Source organism: Dipodomys merriami, unplaced genomic scaffold (genome assembly GCF_024711535.1).
Source record: "Dipodomys merriami isolate MVZ:Mamm:240054 unplaced genomic scaffold, mDipMer1.0.p SCAF_9, whole genome shotgun sequence".
In the NCBI taxonomy this organism is placed as follows: domain Eukaryota; kingdom Metazoa; phylum Chordata; class Mammalia; order Rodentia; family Heteromyidae; genus Dipodomys; species Dipodomys merriami.
In genome coordinates this window covers 34,893,638-34,914,382 of record NW_027206512.1, presented here as the reverse complement: position 1 = coordinate 34,914,382, position 20,745 = coordinate 34,893,638, and the positions used below count along the sequence as shown (strand labels likewise).

The following is a 20,745-nucleotide window of genomic DNA, read 5'->3' as shown; positions in this document are numbered from 1 at the left end:
ACATTCTATTTTTTAAATACGCTTATGAGACTTTCCCTCTTTCTTGGAAGTTTAACAAAATTCTTTCCCTCTTTTTTCTCACTATATATGTAAGAAAGACAGTTTCACCTTCTAGAAATTCTAGCACAAGAAGAGAAACTAGGCTTGAAGGAAGAGCCCTGAGGTGGGCAGAAAGCAGGCCACCTGCTCTATTCTAACAGTTCAGATACAACTGAGTATGACTGTGGTAGGACCAAGTCTTCCAGATACTGAACAAGACAAGTAAAAGAAATAGCTAACCAGGACAAAATTTCTAGGTCACTTGCCAAATTCTATTCTAAAAAAAAAAATAATAAATGGACTGGAGATGGCGTCTCCATAGGGAAATTTACCTGTAAAAACTGCTGTGGTGGTTGGGTCAGCTGAGCCTGAGATGGTTGCTGAACTGGGGGAAGCTGCTGCTCCTGGGAACTCTGTTGTTGCTGTTGCTGTTGCTGCTGCTGCTGCTGTTGCTGTTGCTGCTGCTGCTGCTGCTGTTGTGTTACTGACAATGCCTGTGCCTGCTGCTGTTGTGTGGCGAAAGTAGGATAGGCAGTCACTACCTGACCCATAAGCATGGTACTAGGTACCATGACTGCCCCACAAGCTACAGGAGCAGTCACTAATTTGGTCACAAGTTGCTGACCTTGAGAAAATCTGTAGGAAGAAAAAAAAGAGGAGTTAGAAGACCAGCTAAGGCAGTGATCATTTAAGATAATATCCAGGGATAGTACCAATTTCATTTTATAAAAGCACGTTTAAGGCTGGGAAAGTGGCTCAGTGGTAGGGTGCTTGCCTTGCATGCATGAGGCCCTGGGTTTGATTTCTCAGCACCACATAAGCAGAAAAAACCAGAAGTGGTGCTGTGGCTCAAGTGGTAGAGTGCTAGCCCAGAGTTCAGGCCCCATGATGGACAAAATAAATAAATAAAAGCATGTTTATATTTTGTTTTTAAAGATTCCTTTTGAGTTATCAATAAAGAATATATATAGAAAAATCAATATATGACCACAAGCAAATATGACAAACCACTTTTTAAAATATATTCAAAAGAATGAAGAAGCCAGGCATTGGTGGCTCATGCCTATAATCCTAGTTACTCAGGAGGCTGAAATCTGAGGATCACTATTCAAAGCCAGCCTGGGCAGAAAAGCCTGTGAAATTCCTGTCTCCAATAAACCACCAGAAAACCGGAAGTGGGGCTGTGGCTCAAGAAGTAGAGCAGTCGCCTTGAGCTGAAGAGCACAGGGACAGCACCCAAGCCCAGAGTTCAAGCCCCATGACTGACAAAAAAAAAAGAAGAATGAAGAACACCTCCATTTACAAAAATAAATTCAAAATAAAGCTAAGCACAAAAGCTAAAAATTGTAAGAAACAAGCTAGGCGCCAGTGCCTTACGCCTCTAATCCTAGCTACTCAGGAGGCTGAGATCTGAGGATCGAGATTCAAAGCTAGTCCAGGCAGGAGAATCTGTGAGACTCTTATCTCCAATAAACCACTCAGAAAACTGGAAGTGATGCTGTGGTTCAAGTGGTAGAGCGCTCTCGTTGAGCTGAAGAGCTGAGGGACAGCGCCCAGGCACGATCCCCCCCCCCAAAAAAAGAATGCCACCCAAAACCCTGTAAGAGACAATAAAGCTTCATGACACCAGACTTCAGAAATGATTTCACTGACACCATCAAAACTAAAGGTGATAAAAGGAAAAAAAAAGTTAACTGGACTACATTAAATAAAACATGTATACTGAAAATGAAACTCATTAAACAAGAGTTACATATGTGATATATTTGGTTATCATAATAACTACATTTCTTAAAACTGAACAACTCACTTAAAAAATAAGGTCTGGGCTGGGAAGGTGGCTCAGTGGTAGAGCGCTTGCCTTGCATGCATGAGGCCCTGGGTTCGATTCCTCAGCACCACATAAGCATAAAGAAAAAAGCCAGAAGTGGCGCTGTGGCTCAAATGGTAGAGCGCTAGCCTTGAGCTGAAGAGCTGAGGGACAGTGCCCAGGCCCAGAGTTCAGTCCCCACAACCGGACCCCTCCCCCCCAAAATAAGGTCAAACCTAAATATGTATTTCTCCAAAAAGATAGAGAAATGGCAAATAAATGCACACAAAGGTACTCAGTATCACTAGTTATTAGGGAAATGCTAATCAAGCCACAATGAAAAGCCACTTTATATACCCATCAGGCTTTCTATCATAGACATCAACAGACAATCATCAGTGTTGACAGAGATGTGGAGAAGTGAGAACATTTGTGAACTGTTGATGGGAATGTAAAATACAGCCACCATGAAAAACTATATGGCAGTTCCTCAAAATCTTTAACAAGATTACCAACCACAGGAAATTATTCAACTTCTGAGTGTATAATCCAAAAGAAAGAAAAGCAGAGACAGATACTTGCATGCTTACATTCATAGCAGCACTTATTTTCAGGTGGAGGCATGGAAGCATCCAGAGTTTCCACTGACAGGCAGAATGGGCAGGCAGCCAACAGTACACTTGACAATGGTCAATATATCTAATTTTATGTTATATGTATCACAGAGAACTTTTGTCAGTCATATGGCTTGAACTCAAGGCCTAGGCACTGTCCCTGAGATTTCTGCTCAAGGATAGCACCCTATTACCTTGAGCCACAGCACCACTTCTGTTTTTCTGTTGGTTAATTGGGAGGCAAGCATCTCATAGACTTTCCTGCCTGGGCTAGCTCTGAGCCAGATCTTCAGATTTGCTAGGATTACAGGTGTGAGCTACTAGCACTCAGCGTAACAGAGAATTTTAATCATGTCAAAACTATAAACTTTTTTCTTTTCATAAAATGACTAAGTGCTTGGGAGTCGATATATGTGGCACACAATTCACAGAAAACCTTAAGGCTACCATAAGATAATTTAAAAGAACTACATTTATAGAAAAAAATCCATCAAATGTGTATTACAAACATAAATAAAAAGTGATATTCTAATACTGGATACAAATATTCTTTGCTGGGTACCAGTGGCTCATGTCTGTAATTCTAGCTACTTGTTTAGAAGGCTGAGATGAAGATTACAATTTGAAACCAGCCCAGGGAGGAAAGTCTGAGAGACTTATCTCTAATTAACTTCTAAAAAGCTGGAAGTGGCACTGTGTGGCAAGTGGTAGAGCACCAGCATTACGTGAAAAAACTAAGGGGTAGTGGCCTGAGTCTAAGCCTCAGTACTGGCAAAAACAAAACAAAAAATTTTAATTTATAAGTTTATCAATGCAGCATAGTGTTTACTATTATTTGCTAATTTCCTCCCTTCCTTATCTCTTTCCAATTGCCTTTTTTATGGGGTGCTGTTCATTTCTAACACTGGCCATCACAGCAAGGAAACAGATCTGACACTATCATATAGCAAGATGAAGACTGTATTAAAATCTGTAAAACAACATAACAGTATTAATGTAAGGATGCAGTAGTGGTTCAAGTGGTTGTATACCTGCCTATCCTGAGTGTGAAGTTCAGTACCACACTCCAGTACCACCAAATCACACACACACACACACACAAAAGAAACTCTGAGCCAGGTGCCAGTGGCTCACGCCTGTAATTCTAGCTACTCAGGAGGCTGAGATCTGAGGATTATGGTTCAAAGCCAGCCCGGACAGGAACATCCATGAGACTCGTATCTCCAATAAACCACTAGAAAACCGGAAGTGCATGTGGCTCAAGCCATAGAGCGCTCGCCTTGAGCTGAAGAGCTGAGGGACAGCGCCTAAGCCCAGAGTTCAAGCCCCACGACCATCAAAAAAAAAAAAAAAAAAAAAGAAACTCTGTACATGTATTGTATACTGTATGTATTCCATAAGACAAAATAAACTTACATGGATTCATTTTTGCAGTGATGGGGATTATACCCACTCTGGGCTAGGCAATGGAGAACAGAGAATGGAGAATGCTAGGCAAGCATTCTACATTGAGTCATAGCTTTATACCCTTAATTTATTCTGAATTCATGTCACATCTTGAAAATAAAATACTGTATTTTATATACTTTAGGACCAAATGCTTGAGTACAAAATAAAAAAACTCTTAAGGCTCAAAAAAAGTAACATTTAGAGTGTACTTATATAACAAGTGCTAAATGCTATTTCCTTTGTAATCCTAAAATTAATATTTGAATTGCCTATTGACTCATTGATACGTGCTTTATCCAGAGACTACTTTATTCATTTCTGACAGAAAAACATAGTCTCTAATCATCTCCGTTGCCCAGCTCACACTTCTGTGGCTGTGCATGTACAGGTGTCTTTGGCTGAGAATGCCCCTTTAGAGGCCTCACCACGTGCAAATGCAAAACCACCCTCACTATAAAACTCAGGCCAATGGTCACCTCCTAATCCAAGCTATCCCTGACCAACCATAATGCTCTCTTCACCTGTTTGCCTCAATCCACAAAATTACTCACTTCTGCTTTTCTATAAGCCTACAATAATTCTGACCTACCTTTCTATTGATTTTACAAGTCTTTTCCCAGGGGAAAGACCTAACTTATAAAAGCATCAATATATAAGCTTCAAACATTTGCTGAAATAGGATTTGTCCTCTCAGAATTGTATTTACAAATAGTCCCTAAATTGCATCTTCCAAAATGCATGTCAGTAATCCAGTTTAATGGCTTTCCCCCCAAACTATAAAGTAAGTCTTTTGCCTGGGAGTGTAGAACAATGGGAGAGTATGTACATAGGACATATTGGTCCATGTGTATGGACCCAGGTTCTGGGTTCAAATCCCAGCAACAAAAACAAACAAAAAAATCAGCCCTCTGAATTTTAATGGATAACATTTGTAAGATTTCATTATGAACATTCATAAGACAGACTTTGTAAGTTAACTGAGTTACAAAGAAAAGCTTCTTGTGCTTTTAATTCCTATGTAATCCTGCAGCTTCTATACTCTGAAAATTATTAACACAGTAAAATATACCATTCAATACAAAAGTCAAATTGTATATACAAGAAGTACTAATAAAACAATGTAACTTGAGGTTCTGGATGGGGCTGGGCACAATGGGCAAGAGTAATGTTGGTTTGGTCAAGATGCATTATACTCATAAACTGACCTGTTGGATTGAAACCTCTTTGTACAACTACTTACATAAAAAACAAAACTTAAAAGAAGTATATAGTGGGCGTAAAGTAAGGTAAAAATAAAAAACATTTAAAATTGGAGATTTCATAATATGGAGATCCTATAGTTGTTAGAAGGCAGCTTTTCAGCATCGATGGCATTTCTTCAAAAGTTTTATATTTAAGTCAGCTATTTGGAATTCTCATTAGTGTACAGAATTCAGAGTAGCATGCGTGACTATGTAAACTTTGAAATCAGACATCTAGGTCTTGAGTTAGAGTGGCTGCTTCACTGATTTAACCATTTAGACCCATGAGAAATTACCAAAATCCTATTTTTCTTGTATGAGACATAGGGAAAGAACAAAGATCCTTGTAAGTATTTCAGAAAAAATAAGAATGAATCCATGTATTTTGAGGAAGTAGAGGTGTGACTGAAGTGATGGAATGCCAGTCGAGTAGAAAAGCTAAGTGAGAGCTTAAGGCCTTGAGTTTAAGCCCCAGTACCACCCCTCCTCTCCCAAAAAAGAGGGAAAAAGAAAAAAACTTAACAAATTCAAGGAAGGTAAGCTATACCACCATGAATACTCTCAACCATCCGCACTAACAAGAGGGGGCTGCACAGTGAAACAGCCTTGCACATCACATCATCCTATGAACACTACAGAATGTTCCTATTTGCTTGCAGCCCAAAAATAAAAATTTATTTTATTACTCTAATTTTCATGTCTTGAAACAGGTATGTTTTTATTGCAAGCAATAATGGCTGCTACAAACAACAAAATAATAAAATTATAAAATCAGTTTTTTAAAAAAAAATCATGTTTTCTTTTTTTTTTTTGGTCGGTCGTGAGGCCTGAACTCTGGGCCTGGGCGCTGTCCCTCAGCTCTTCAGCTCAAGGCTAATGCTCTACCACTTGAGTGTCAGCCCCACTTCCGGCTTTTTCTGCTTATGTGGTGCTGAGGAATTGAACCCAGGGCCTCATGCATGCAAGTCAAGCACTCTACCACTGAGCTACCTTCCCAGCCCCGATGTTTTGTTTCTTAATGCAGTGTTAGGAACTGTACTGAGGGTGGTGAGCATGTTAAGCAAGCATTCTAACACTGAACTATATCCCTAGCCTTATTGTTGTGTGTATGTGTATGTGCACACATGCACTCTCCTCCATACTAGGGCTTGAACTCAGGGCTTTGCACTTTTGCCTGGCTCTTTTGCTCAAGAATAGCATTCTACCAGCCACTCCTAAATTTTTCATATTACTGTTTTGTGTGTGTATATGCATGTGTGCATGTGTTTGTGTCTGTACATGTGTGCACGTCCTGGGGCTTTAACTTAAGAGTCTGGGCACTGTCTCTGAGCTTTTTTGCTCAAGACTAGTGATCTATCACTTAAACCACAGCTCCACTTCTGACTTTTTGGAAGTTCATTGGAGATAACAGTCTTAAACAGCCTGGGCTGCTTCCAACCACAATCCTCAGATCTCAGCTACCTGAGTAGTGAGATTACAGGACAAATTCCCAGCTGTCATATTACTATTTTAATTAACATAACTTTGAATATGACAAAAGAAGTAAGACAAGTACCTTATCTGTCTGTCCTGAGTGAATGTAGTTACTGTGGCACTCTGGGTACTGTTCTGTGACATACTGGATGGAATCTGGACCATGCTTCCAGCGGCAGGCTGAGAAATCACCATAGTATTATATAGAGGAGCTGTAAGAGTACTCTGTGTCTGACTTGGAAGAGATGTTTGCTGACTGTGACCACTCAGTACGTTTTGTTGACTCTGCTATAAAAGAGATTTTACAGAGAGATTAACTGAACAAAGTTATTTGGAGACAATGCATCTGCCATTTACTATTTTAACAATAGCTGATATTAAAAGGGAAACAGGATAAATTACTCTGAGAAAGTCTAATCACAAAGGAACGACTTGTAGTAAATGGAAATGGTTAGGCTTGAATTCCCAGCCAGAAGGAAGGCAAGCTAGGACTTTAAAAGAAACATGATCTTAATAGGGATGGTAGAAAATATACAGACAGAATTTCTGTTAAATATACAAAGTGATTGACTAATGATTAGTTTATTTTTGTATTTTCCATATAGAGTCACAAATATATCCTAATCACCAGGATTTTGTGGGACGTTGATTAAACTGTCACTGTTCTACTCACAGTGTATTCTATGTATAGTAACATGATACCTGGCCAGACTCCTTTACAAATCAAAGCTTTTACTTTTGTTTGTATGTATGATGGTCCTGGGACTTGAACTCAGGGCCTGGGTGCTGTCACTGAGCTTTTGTGCTCAAGGCCTGTGCTCTATCACTTGAGCCATAGCAGTACATCCAGTTTATTTGGTACTTAACCGGAGATAAGAATCTCACAGTTTCCTGCCCAGGCTGGCTTTGAACCGCGATGCTCAGATCTCAGCCTCCTGAGTAGCTAGGATTACAGGCATGAACCATTGGCACTGGGCTGCTAATCAAAGCTTTTTAACACACACAAGTAATCTGAGTTACCAGAACCTGGTATCACTATTAGACTTAAACAGATTGTACAATTTTTAAATGTAAAATAGTTCACACTAATGGTAAAAAAATTTCAACTAATATTTTAATGATTACTCAATATTTCATGTTCTAATGATCAGACTTTAAGAGATGATACACAACAGAGCTATGTTAATAGCTCATTGTACTTGATCACATTACCTGAGTTGATGTACTTTGTAAAGTCTGTTGAATCATATGCTGACTTGTGCCAATATGTCCAGCATTCATTCCACTTTGAATCTGGTTAGTAGGAACAACCTGGCTTTGCATATTTATAGGTGCAAGTTGCTGGACATTAGATGAATTTCCAGAAGAAAGTTGAACAGAACCAAAATTTAATCCAGGGTTTGATTGTTGCAAAAACATCTTTAAAAATAAAGATTACATTTAAATGAGGTTTGTGGGTTCTTTTCATTCTTTTTTGTTTAACACTAGGGATGAACCCCTCAAGTATGCTAGGCAAGCACTCTACTCTAGGTTACATTTGTACCTCTAAATAGACATTAAAATGCAAGTAACAGATATTAGTCATTTTGAGCAATAAATAATTACTGAATAAAACATAAAACTTCCACTCATCCTAATCTTATCATGCTTTCAATTGTTAGAATATGCCTAACACACTCAAAGGGCTATGGACTGGCAGCTTTGTATCATCTGTATTTGTAATTTCAGACAAAATATATCATTTAGAAGTAGTTTCCACTTAGTGTTTCCCTTTACCAAAATCCTAGTCTCCTAGTTCCTAGTTGGTAAAGTAAGATGAACATGAACATTTTATTAACTTTTACTTATAAATTCTTTACTGTCTAGATTCAAGGCTACTATAAAATAACTTTCAATATGATGAATTTGAACTACCTAAAATTTGGAAAACATGGAAAAATAAGGATGCTGCTATCTTAGGAACAAGCATCTCTGGAGACTTTGAGTATACAGTATCATACTGAGTGGGTAACCAATGGGTAGTGACTGAACAGTACTAGTAGAATGTATTTCTGGCACCTCACTTTTCACTAAGAAAAGTGCTTTTCGTAGGAATGCAAAATATGAACAGGATGCTTTGTGTTCATAAGTAACAACTTACCTGCAGCCCTTGGCCATGGACCATTTGAAGTTGCTCTTGAATTTTCCTTAGTTCTTCTTGCTGCCGATGAATATTTGCCTCAATCATCCTGGTTCGTTGCTCCAACTGGTCCTTCAGATGTTGCATGGCTCCTAATTGAGCTGAAAACTGAAACTGAAGTACCACATGTGGAAAAAGCATACCATATTTTAGAATCAATTGCTCATCATAAATGTATAATGTGAAAAGTGAGCATAATTAGTTAAGAATATCATGCATCTTATTAATATATAGCATCTCTGCTCCTAATCTGCCCATCTTTCTCTGCTCTGTGACAGTGAAGCTGAACTTTAAAGGTATTTTTTCCTTTGCCCTGCATAGTCAGACCTGTTAGCAGATGGTACTGGAAACATGCTACAGAAGACACCTATCTTACTGATTCTGGTCCTTTCCTATATCATAGGTGCCAGTGAGTGGCATTCCAGTGAGGTTCCTAAATACTTAGCAGGCAGCTTTTCAACAAGTCTCAGTGATATCCTTTCCCAGGAAAGTCTGCCAGGTCCCTAGCAGGTAGCTTCCTTCCCTCCAGTCATCCTCTGTAGCACTTTAGTGATGTCCATTTTCCAATGGTGCTAGCCATTACCTGTGCACAATGACATATGAATCCCAGGTGGCAAGAGATAGGAGATTCAGAAACATGAGAGAGAATCTTCCAAACTTGTCCCTTCTTTGAGTGCTCTTCTCATTTTTTTTTTTTTTTTTTTTTTTTTGCTGGTCCTGGGACATGAACTCAGGGCTTAGGCACTGTCCCTGAGCCTCTTTGAGCTCAAGGCTAGCACTCTACCACTTGAGCCACAGCACCACTTTCAGCTTTTTCTGAGTGGTTTATTGGAGATAAAGAGTCTCACGGACTTTTCTGCCTGGGCTTTTGGAACCACAACACTCATATCTCAGCCTCCTGAGCAGCTAGGATTACAGGTATGGGCCACTAGTACCCAGCTCTTCTATTCTTATAGTCTTTAGTTTCTTTTAGATAGTGATTAGCAACTTTTAATTTTATCCCTATACAAATTTCTCGTACACTTTTGATTCCTGACTACATCTTGACAGATTATAAGCACATCCTACAGTTAGAAAAGTTATACTGTGGCTGACCATTTAGTAAAACAAGTTACTTAATTTCTATTTATTGGTGGGTACTACTGAGGTTTGAACTCAGGGCCTGGCTCAGCTGGAGCTCTACTACTTGAGCTATGCCTCCATCTTAGCTTTCTGCTGGTTAATTGGAAGATTCTCCTGTACTTTTCTATCCAATCTGGTTTCAAGTTTTAATCCTCGAGATCTCAGTCTCCTGAGTAGTTAGAATTGCACGAGGTGGCCGGCTAAGTTACTTTATTTCCAACCATCATTTCTACTCTACCCAGCCTGTGCCTTCAGTTAATTCTTATCAACCTGTCATCTTAAGTATACTATCCAGAATGTACTAAAGTATACTCTTCCAAAATTACCCAAAATTATCAAAATCTGACAAATAACTATTGTTGTCACTTATATTTTCAATTGATAATGTCCTTAGACACGTTTAAAACATGTTTTTAAAGACTAAGCAATTGTGAATGAATGGAATGCATATAATAATGCAGTTATTCAACTCTCAGAGTTTTTAACCTTACTTTTCTGTTTTATACCTGAGTATAAGCAGCATTCTTTTCTACTGTTATAATTTAGATACATTTGATGACCCCTCTGTTAAGTTTATATGGGTTCATTTAATTATTTTCATGAATATTCAGTACATATAACAGTCTAAGAACTGGAAGAGTTCTATGTTATTAGAAATCTACCTTAAGACAGTCCAGTGAACTGCACCTTAAAGTGAGAAATGCTTCCACAACTTTTCAAAAGTATCTCCAAAAAAAAGTGTATAGGGCTGGGAAGGTGGCTCAGTGGTAGAGTGCTTGCCTTGCATGCATGAGGCCCTGGGTTCGATTCCTCAGCACCACATAAGCAAAAAAAAAAAAAAAAAGTGTATATGCATAATAAAGAAGTTAATATGTATAATAGTTCTTTTTTGTTTGTTTGTACCACAGAAATAAAATACTATTTTTTCAAAAATAGTTTTCACTTTTGAAGTTGACAACAACCAGACCATATCATACAAGAATTACAAATCTAGTACCTCAATATTCCCATGATGTTTCTAGAATATTAGTCAAAATATATTTATATATGTCATGCAAATATAATTTATTATAAAGTTATTTATAACTACAGATAAACATTTGTTGTCATAATTTTAAAGAATTTCTAAGCCGGATGCTGGTGGCTCATGCCTATAATCCTAGCTACTCAGGAGGACGAAATCTGGATGAAATCTGCCAGTCCAGTCAGAAAAGTTCATGAGACTCTAATCTCCAATTAACCACCAGAAACTGGAAGTGGCACTGTGGCTTAAAGTGGTACAGAAAAAACTCAACAACAGCACCAAGGGCCTGAGTTCAAGCTCCATGATAGAAAAAAAAAAAAAAAAGAATTTCTACTAATGCAAAAAAGGAAAGTAGAGGGCTGGGAAGTTGGCTCAGTGGTAGAGCGCTTGCCTTGCATGCCTGAGGCCCTGGGTTCAATTCCTCAGCACCACATAAGCAAAAAGAAAAAAGCCGGAAGTGGCGCTGTGGCTCAAGTGGTAGAGCGTTAGCCTTGAGCTGAAGAGCTGAGGGACAGCGCCCAGGCCCAGAGTTCAGGCCCCATGACCGGACACCCCCTGCCCCCCCCCCAAAAAAAAAAGAAAGCAGAAACAAACACAGAACATAGGACAAGAGAAAATAAAATCATAGAACAAAGAGGTGAAGTGTCTGGCTTTTTCACTATAAATGACATAATATATATTATTTAAAATGTTAAGAAATGCTTAATCAGTACCTGAAATTAAAGAGCAATTTATGAGGAAAGTATTTCTAGATATTTACATAAACTTTTATCAACTCTTCAGAATAAATAAGATTTAAGGGCTTAATGCTGACTACAAGTTATCCAAACTAGCTGGGTGCTGGTGGCTCACGTCTGTAATCCTAGCTATTCAGGAGGCTAGGATCTGAGGATCTCAGGAAAGTCCAGGAGACTCTTATCTCCAATTAACCACCAGAAAACTGGAAGTGGTGCTGTGGCTCAAGTGGCAGAGCACTCGCCTTAAGTGAAAGAGCTGAGGGACAGCACCCAGGCCCAGTGTTTTGCTAGAAATCAGGATTTAATGTTAAACAAAACAGGCAAAAAAGTTTACATTTTGTACTACTCAGTAGTATTTTTAATGTGTCTGAGACATTGAATGATACATTCATCTCAAGAAATTATGATCAAGAGAAACATAACAATGTTGTTAACAATCAATTGCTGTTAAGCAATGTTGTTAACTTTTGTATTTAGGCTTTCTGTGAGACTCATGCCAGGTAAACTTGTAGAAACTTTTCCTCAACTTCCATAGGCTACATTAGGTTGTATGATGTACATAAGTTATATGACATGGTATTCTAGTTATTTGTTGTTCCCTCTTAATGTAACAGCTTTTCAGTATAGAAATTATAAATACTATCAGTTCCTGAGATATCTGTTATATACAAGGAACTCAATAATACATGATTAATATATAATTAATATGTAAATAAAGTTACTCCCTTCTTCCAATTACCACTGGAAGAACAAAATAAATTGTTACATCTTTAGTATCTTTATAACTATGTGCTTTTCAGTAAGAGAAGATAATTTATGGCATATTAATAAGGAGGATAATGGATAATGTTCAAGATTATCATGACTACTGAAAGACCAGTACCTATAGACTCACCACTAAGGGCTAATGGTACCCCATAATCCTTATAACAAATGAAAATATACCTGCATTTATAAAATAAACTGCATCTATAAACATACACATTCATATTAGCTTAAAAGCAATTTATCACTTGTAAATGCTCATCTAAAACAAAGATACCTGGGACATGCCTTGTGGAATTGGTAAATTTGCAGGTTGAGACATCACTGGCTGTGTTATTGATGGACCAACAGACTGAGAGTTTATGGACTAGAAGTAAAATAAATCATAATAGTTAGATGATACTCATTCCTATATATAAATAGTTTAACCAGAAATATCATGGTATATTTACCACTGAATTTAATTTGATTTACATTTTGGTTAGTTGTATCCAAGTATGACTCCCTTTACACACTAGAAAAGTAAGCTATTTATCTATTTGTCTGTCTGTCTGTCTATTTATTTTGCGGTACTGACAATGAAACCCAGGAACTAGTGAATGCTAGGCAAACACTCTACCATGGGCTGTATCTCAGCTCCTCTACTACCTTGTTTCTTCTAAGCACTTAGCAGATACCCTACATATGTGTTCAATAGAAGCTGGCTGGACTGAACTAGTATTGAACTGGCATCTGAAGATAAGATATATGATGGCTCTCAATGATCAGCTTTTCAGAACTGAAAAAGGCTGATATAATCTTAATGACTTACATGTATGAGAGCAAAATTCAGAAAGATCACAGAAAACAGAAAGGGAAAAATATATCAATAAATTTCTGAAAATTTTCCCTTTTTAATAATTTTTATTCCAAATTAAAGAGCTTACCTGACTACTAAATGATGATCTTCGTTGGGCCATCTTTTCATGAGCTGGTAAATGCTGTCTGGGAGGAGTGCTAGTATCTGTTGGGATCTTTGTTGGTGTTGCTAAAGTTAGTTAACAAACCGTAACAGCATTAGTACTTACAAATACAATTATCAAATAGTAATCTTACAATATACTTCAGTGAATAAAAAATTTTTTGAGTTAGTTTCCAAAATTTTTTGTTAGTGTTCAAATCATTCAATAAAATGAAGCCTATGACTATAAGACTCATTTTAACATTTATTTTTTGCTCATTTGGAGGCTTGAATTTAGGTCCTTGTACTTGCTCAGGATTTTTGTTCCGGGCTGGTGGTGCTCTATCACTTGAGGCAAGCCTCCAGCATGGCCTTTGGCTGATTAATTAGAGATGAAGTCTTGTAGACTTTGTTTGGCTAGCTTTTACACTTTGAACCTTCAGGTTGTAGCCTTCTGAGTCACTAATATTACTGATGTTAGCTGCTGATACCTGGTTAAATATTTTTCTTAAGGACAAAGAAAATACTTGAAACAGGAAACTTTGAATATGAAAATAGTTACTATAGTCATTCCCTCAATATCCACAAAAGACTTTTTCTAGTACTACTTATAGTCACCAAAAATCCATGGATGCTGAAGTCTCTTATATAAAATCGTGCAGTAGCCAGGCCTGTAATTCTAGCTACTCAGGAGGCTGAGATCTGAGGATCACGGATCAAAGCCAGCCTGGGCAGGAAAGTCCGTGAGACTCTTATCTCCAATAAACCATTGAGAAAATTGGAAGTGGTGCTGTGGTAGAGCACTAGCCTTGAGCTGAAGAGCTGAGGGACAGAGCCCAGGCCCAGAGTTCAAGCCCCATGACCAACCAGAAAAAAACCCCAAATGGTGCACTGTTTGCATACATCCTATGCACATCTTGCCATTAATAAGCTATATCTAGACTTTTTATGCTACTTAATACAGTATAAACAGTACATAAATAGTTGCTTAACTATTATGTTTAGGAAATAGTGACAAGAAAACAGTTTGTATTTGATCAGTATAGATGTGACCTTTTTCCTTTGGAACATTTTCTATCAACTATTGATAGAATTCATAGATATAAAACTACAGCGATGAAGGAACACTTGTAATTTAAAGATAATTATGCAAGTCTTTCTAAAGATAGTAAAAACAACTTTCAAAGAACAATACTTACTGCTTTATAGTAAAAAAGAAGAGTAAATTGTCCTGCTTTTTTTTTGAGTGATGATGAAAATGTTAACAAATGACATTACTCCCTACATATTTTATCATAATTCTTTGCTATAGCAATTTGTCTTTTACTCATTGGAAAGATTAATATGTCCTTCAAATGTAAAAACCTGTAAAGAAGTATTTGATTTAAAAAATGCTGATATTTGTAACACAAGCAATTTAGATGCACCCTCATTAATGAAGTCTACTTTCAAGCTACAATACTCACAGGAAGGGTCTGATACTGCTGTATGAGATGATTTTCTTGAACTCCGGGAGGAGGCAGAAGGGGTTGGGCTGTGATCAAACCTTTCCAGTGCTTCCTTGAGACTAACTGTGTTTATGCGATTATCAGACCCAGAATCTTGGCTCTAAAAGGACAGAGAAAAATAATGGTTTTCTTTGTGGTTCAGTTCACACATCTCAAATTAGCAAGACTGTTCTCAGTGAGATAAAAATTTAAATTTTACCTATAGCAAAGCGAGCATGAAGATATTAGATAAAGGAATGGAAGTTATTTTTTATAGTGCAAAAAATAAAAATTTTGGATTCATTTATGGAAAAGATGGGCTATCTTACATCATATACAGTGAAATAAAATGGATCAAAGACCTAACTATTAAGTGCTAAAACAGTAAAAGTCTTAAAGAAGACATATAAATAGCCAGTAAGCACTTGAGAAGGAACCTAACCTCACTATCCAGGGAAATGTAAATTAAAACCACAATAAGATAGTATATCATGTTTATTAGAATGAGAAAATAACCAGTATTGGTAAGTATAGAAATTAGACCTCTTGTTGCTTGAGGATGGAAATGTCAAAATGGTGTAGCCCTGTGGAAGACAGTATGGCAGTTCCTCCCCAAATACAGAACTTGCATATAATCAGGATTCTATTTCTTATTATAAACTCAAAAGAAAGTAGGGACTCAGACAGACATTTCTATATCCATATGTATATAGGCATTACTCAAAAAAACAGAAAGGTAAATCTAAATATCCACTGACTGATTAATAAACAGGCAAACATAGTGCACATGCACACACACAGAAGAAATATTAAAACACTACAGGGACCTTAAAATACAAGGGAATCCTGATATATGCTACATTGGCATGGTAAAATCATACCAACAGAAATAAGCCAGTCATAAAAAGACACTGAATTTTTCTAATTAAAAAAATAAAAGGGGGTTGGGGGGAGTGTGGGTAGGAGTTGGGAAGGGATGGGAGGGGGAAGCAAAGGAGAAGGCAACAATGCTTGATAAGAAATGTACTCATTGGGCTGGGAAGGTGGCTCAGTGGTAGAGCGCTTGCCTTGCATGCATGAGGCCCTGGGTTCAATTCCTCAGCACCACATAAGCAAAAAGAAAAAAGCCAGAAGTGGTGCTGTGGCTCAAGTGGTAGAGTGCTAGCATTGAGCTGAAGAGCTGAGGGATAGCGGCCAGGCCCAGAGTTCAGGCCCCACAACTGGACCACAAAAAAAAAAAAAAAAAAAAGAAATGTACTCATTATCTTGCCTATGTAATTGTAACTCCTATGTACAGTATTTCCACAATAAATAAATAAATAAATAGATAAATAAATAAAAGTAAAATGGTAGTCGCCAAGAGGTGAGGGGAAAGGGAAATGTGGAGTTGTTTAATGGAGTAGGAAGTTGTTTGGAAATATGAAAATGTTCTGGGCATAGATGGTGGTAATAGCTGTACAACAGGGAAAATGTACTTAGTGATTCTGAAGTATACCCTTAGAATTGGTAAAATAGTACTCTTCACATTAAAGAAAAAAGGAAGGCTGGGAATGTGGCTCAGTGGTAGAGTGCTCGCCTAGCATGCATCAAGTCCTGGGTTCAATTCTTCAGTACACATAAAAATAAAAAGCTGGAAGTGGCACTGTAGCTCAAGTGGTAGAGTGCTAGCCTTGAGCAAAAAGAAGCTCAGGGATATGGCTCAGGCCCTAAGCTCAAGCCACAGGACTAGCAAAAAAAAAAAAAAAAAAAGGAAAACAAAATACAGATGGCACTTTAGTTTATATACAAAGTACCTTATGCATCTTTGGAGCTTAACATTTTATGGCTGAAATTCTATACTCCAATTCCGACCTTTCTCTAGAATTTCAGTAAGTGGATAAAACATCCAATATCCTATCCTAGTATGTTAGCCTCCTAAGAATTCATTACCAATTATGTTTTCCTTAACTTTACCTGAGTCATTCAACCTCTGCTTTGTCATCAACAAATACTGCAACACCTCTATGAGTATCAACTCAAAAGCCACTATAACCATACTTCTCTATTTTCTACCTCTTCGACCTCAAGGGCCCCTGCAGAAGTAACTGCAGTCAACTTAAAAGTGATGACCAACTTCAAATGGACATTTAATTCTAGGCAGCAATATTGTTAAGTGTTTGTGGAAGACTCACTTTTCTATTCTTCACAAGTAGTCAATGCCTTTGCACTGTTCTTAAACCTGTTTCCCTCTCTCAAGTGACTGCCTGGCCTTATGTAGAAGTTCGGGCCTCACTTATTTTCAAAAGATCTAACCTTATCTGCTAATATTGCATGTTTAATAGTATATCTACTTTTTCTTCTACAAGAAGAGTCATGTATTCTATTAAAGTTTCTCCGTGTGTAGCATTGAGCAAGAAACAAATAACCTATTCTTACTTCAGAGATGCTACATAAAAAGGAACAATATATACACACATACACACAAACAAGATGATTTCAGATATACTCAAGCTACAAGGGAAAAAAAGGATTGTTAATGTCATATTGAGTGGTTTTCTCCAGCCTAATTACCCTCTGTTCTTCATCTTTTCTAATTTGCCTTTACTTCCCATTGTTCTTATCTGCCTTCAGTATCCATAAATATAACAAACTACTCCATCTTCTCCATCTCAGCTTTGAATATTCCTTTACCGGCCTGCTCTAACAAAAGTACAGATTTCACTGGAGGATTTTACTTTCCTTGTAGGTCTTTTCAGTGATCGTGGTTTTCTCTCAAACCACGAAGTTTCAACCACTGTTCTATAGATAGAAGAGCAGTCCTACTATTAATTCCCTATGTTCCTTCCCTAAACTCAGTCCTGAAACTCAAATGACCACACTATGGAGCACTACCCTTGTTGCAGTCACATACTGAACTTGTAGTCACTTCAGAGAAAGTACCTGAACTAAATTTTAGCTCCTGGCTCAGTATTTTCCATATTAACTCTTTACCCCCAAAATTATCTAGCACATATTCAATATTATGAACTCTCTCTTCTTTGGTGTTTTTCCCCCCTCAAGATTTGACTCTACTAGTCCTCAGTCACTAATTCATAGCTATACCTAAGAGTTGCTACTAACAAGGAAAAAACCCTCCGTACTATTGATGTCAAACATCCTATTTTCTGGACTTTCACTTCCTTCATGCTAGTTAAACCAATTTTTTACCTGTACTGCATAGCTAAGTAGGGCTGAAGAAATACAACATGGTGACTGTTCCTCCTTCAAATTAATGACCAAGAAAACTCAAGTGGGCACTTAAATCTGTCTGATTGCTCAGAACATTTACTTATCAATAAATTTGTTTTTATTACCAATGTACTATGACAGGAACTCAGAAGATTACAATAGTTTCTTTCTATTTATTTTGATTTTGTATAGTGTACACAGGATGACACATGTATAATCTTAGTTATAGTCTTGCTGTTTTATAAATATTCTCTTATACAACCATTTAATACTTTTTCTAAAAACTTCTCTCCCAATAATGGCTGCTATTTCACTGAGAATACTGCTGCACGCTCCCTCTCCCATATCTACCTAACTGCCAGCTGAGTATAACCAGCACTAAGTTAATCCCAAGAAATGTGACAGGGTGACAGGTTCTCAGGAGTTGAAAATATATGCCTTATGGGGTGGTGGCTCAGTGGTAGATTACTTGCCTCGCATGCATGAGGCCCTGGGTTTGATTCCTCAGTACCACATAAATAGAAAAAGCCAGAAGTGGCACTGTGGCTCAAGTGGTAGAGTGCTAGCCTTGAACTGAAGAGCTCAGGGACAGTGGCTAGGCCTAGAGTTCAAGCCCCATGACCAACAAAAAAAAAAAAAAAAAGAAAATATATGCCTTGTTACAATCATTTACCATAAATTTAAACTGAATAAAGAGGAGAAAAGATACAAAGTAATACTGACTGTGAAAGTATAATACAAGCATACAGAATAAATCATATAAAGTATCTAACCAGGGACTAATACTTCTTGGTCAATTAATAATGACAGTTTTTTAAAATAATAACAGTTTTAATATGAGATCCACTATGTCTCTCACCTAATTACTGCTAAATGGCAGGAACTTCAATTCTTTTAGAAGCAAATGAGATTTTTAAAATATTAAAAATGAAAGTAAATAGCAAAGTTTAATCATCTCCCATCACAACTGAGGAAGTGAACTATTTGAAATATAACTTTCCCATGAGTTTGTTCTTCATTAGGAAGAAAGTTAAGAATTGAATGAATTTTTAAAGATTACAAGAAACATACTTTGTCAGCAGCTGTCTCAGGAAGAGACTCTTCAATGCCAAGCTCTCGTCGTCTTTCAGCCCTAACTTCTGCATAACTACAAATGGAAAGAATTAGACTTTAGTGACTGGCCAGGCCCTGAATTCAAGCTCCACAATTGACAGAAAAATGAAATTAAAAAAAAATACTGCAGAAATGCAACCATTCAGTGTTTGTTGTGGGTCTCACTTGTTCATCACTAATTCAGGACTTATTTTCTAGGTGCTACACAAAGCTATTATATATGATACATATATATATATATATATATAAACACATACATATAGTGTGTACTGGTTTAATTCATTTTGCATTTTTTTTTTTTTTTTTTTTTTTTTTTTTTTTTTTTTTTTTTGGGTCCGGTCGTGGAGCCTGAACTCTGGGCCTGGGCACTGTCCTTCAGCTATTCAGCTCAAGGCTAGCGCTCTACCACTTGAGCCACAGCGCCACTTCCGGCTTTTTTCTTTTTGCTTATGTGGTGCTGAGGAATCGAACCCAGGGTCTCATGCATGCAAGGCAAGCGCTCTACCACTGAGCCACCTTCCCAGCCCCATCATTTTGCATTTTTGTATAAATGTTTAAAACTATAAAGTACATAAAAAAGGAGTACTATGTTTATCTACTCCAGTTCCCTTTGCAAGGCTGACTTTGTTATATAAATGACAATATAATTTGTTATAAAACATAAAACTAAAACTCATGTAGAGCATTATATACCACTTACTATCTATACATCTCTATACAATGCCTGTAAGTAAATTTAAGGAATTATTTAATGAATATATATAAAATTGGAAAGAGATCACTTTGTCAATTAACAAGTCATGCATAAAAATTACATTATTAGTTGTTACTGAGATTCAGAAATTTTCTACAAGAATTATTACCTTACTACGGTGTGAGTACAAACAATAAATTCTGGTCTTGAATTCCACTGGTGGTAAGTGATATAATAATGAGTTTGAAGCCAAATCCACTGTTGCCCTTTGGTCAGAAACCTATAATAACAGGACTTGCCTTTCCCATATTGCATTACTAAGTAGAAAAGAAAGAAATTTTAATATGAACATGTATTTTTAACCAAAAGCTTATATTCAAGTCATATACAGTTTATACAGTTATTTTTCTTTCTAAAAAACATATACACTATCAATTGCAAAAAAATACTGTCTTTAAACAATCTGCTTTAGTATTGAGACAAGACAACTATATAGCCCAGGTTTGAATTGCACTCACTAGGTAGCCTGGTTGGGGCCTTGATTTGTACAACTTCCTCAAGCCTCCTGAGAGCTGAGATTTACAGGCATGAAACATCACAGCTGACAAGAAAATGCTATTCTTTAAAGATAAGATCTCAAGCAATTAGGATTTCTTTCTAATCCAACTTTCTTCTAGTTTAACTTTCCAGTCCATTATTGCTGATTTACACACTTTCTTTTCTTTTTTTTTAACTGCATTTTTTTCAACTTTTCTTTTTTGGTACTGGGGATCGAACCCAGGACGTTGCACTTGCTAGGCAAGCGCTTTGCCACTGAGCTACATCCCAGCCCTGATTTACACACTTTCTAT

At 37.2% G+C, this 20,745-nt stretch overlaps 1 protein-coding gene across 7 annotated transcripts in view; it reads right to left on the bottom strand.

Moving 5' to 3' along the window:
* Positions 1–20,745, bottom strand: part of Clock (clock circadian regulator) — a 77,614-nt gene that overhangs the window by 7,410 nt on the left and 49,459 nt on the right. For 6 of the 7 annotated variants that reach the window (XM_070012664.1, XM_070012667.1, XM_070012665.1 and 3 more), the window contains 9 exons: positions 20,064–20,211; positions 19,159–19,234; positions 14,860–15,001; positions 13,380–13,480; positions 12,731–12,820; positions 8,767–8,919; positions 7,839–8,045; positions 6,709–6,914; positions 372–675 (listed from right to left, as the gene is read on the bottom strand). In XM_070012664.1, coding sequence (XP_069868765.1) covers positions 372–675; positions 6,709–6,914; positions 7,839–8,045; positions 8,767–8,919; positions 12,731–12,820; positions 13,380–13,480; positions 14,860–15,001; positions 19,159–19,234; positions 20,064–20,211 — 1,427 coding nt within the window. The remainder of the gene's footprint in view (positions 1–371; positions 676–6,708; positions 6,915–7,838; positions 8,046–8,766; positions 8,920–12,730; positions 12,821–13,379; positions 13,481–14,859; positions 15,002–19,158; positions 19,235–20,063; positions 20,212–20,745) is intronic. The other variant, XM_070012668.1, reaches the window with a different exon arrangement.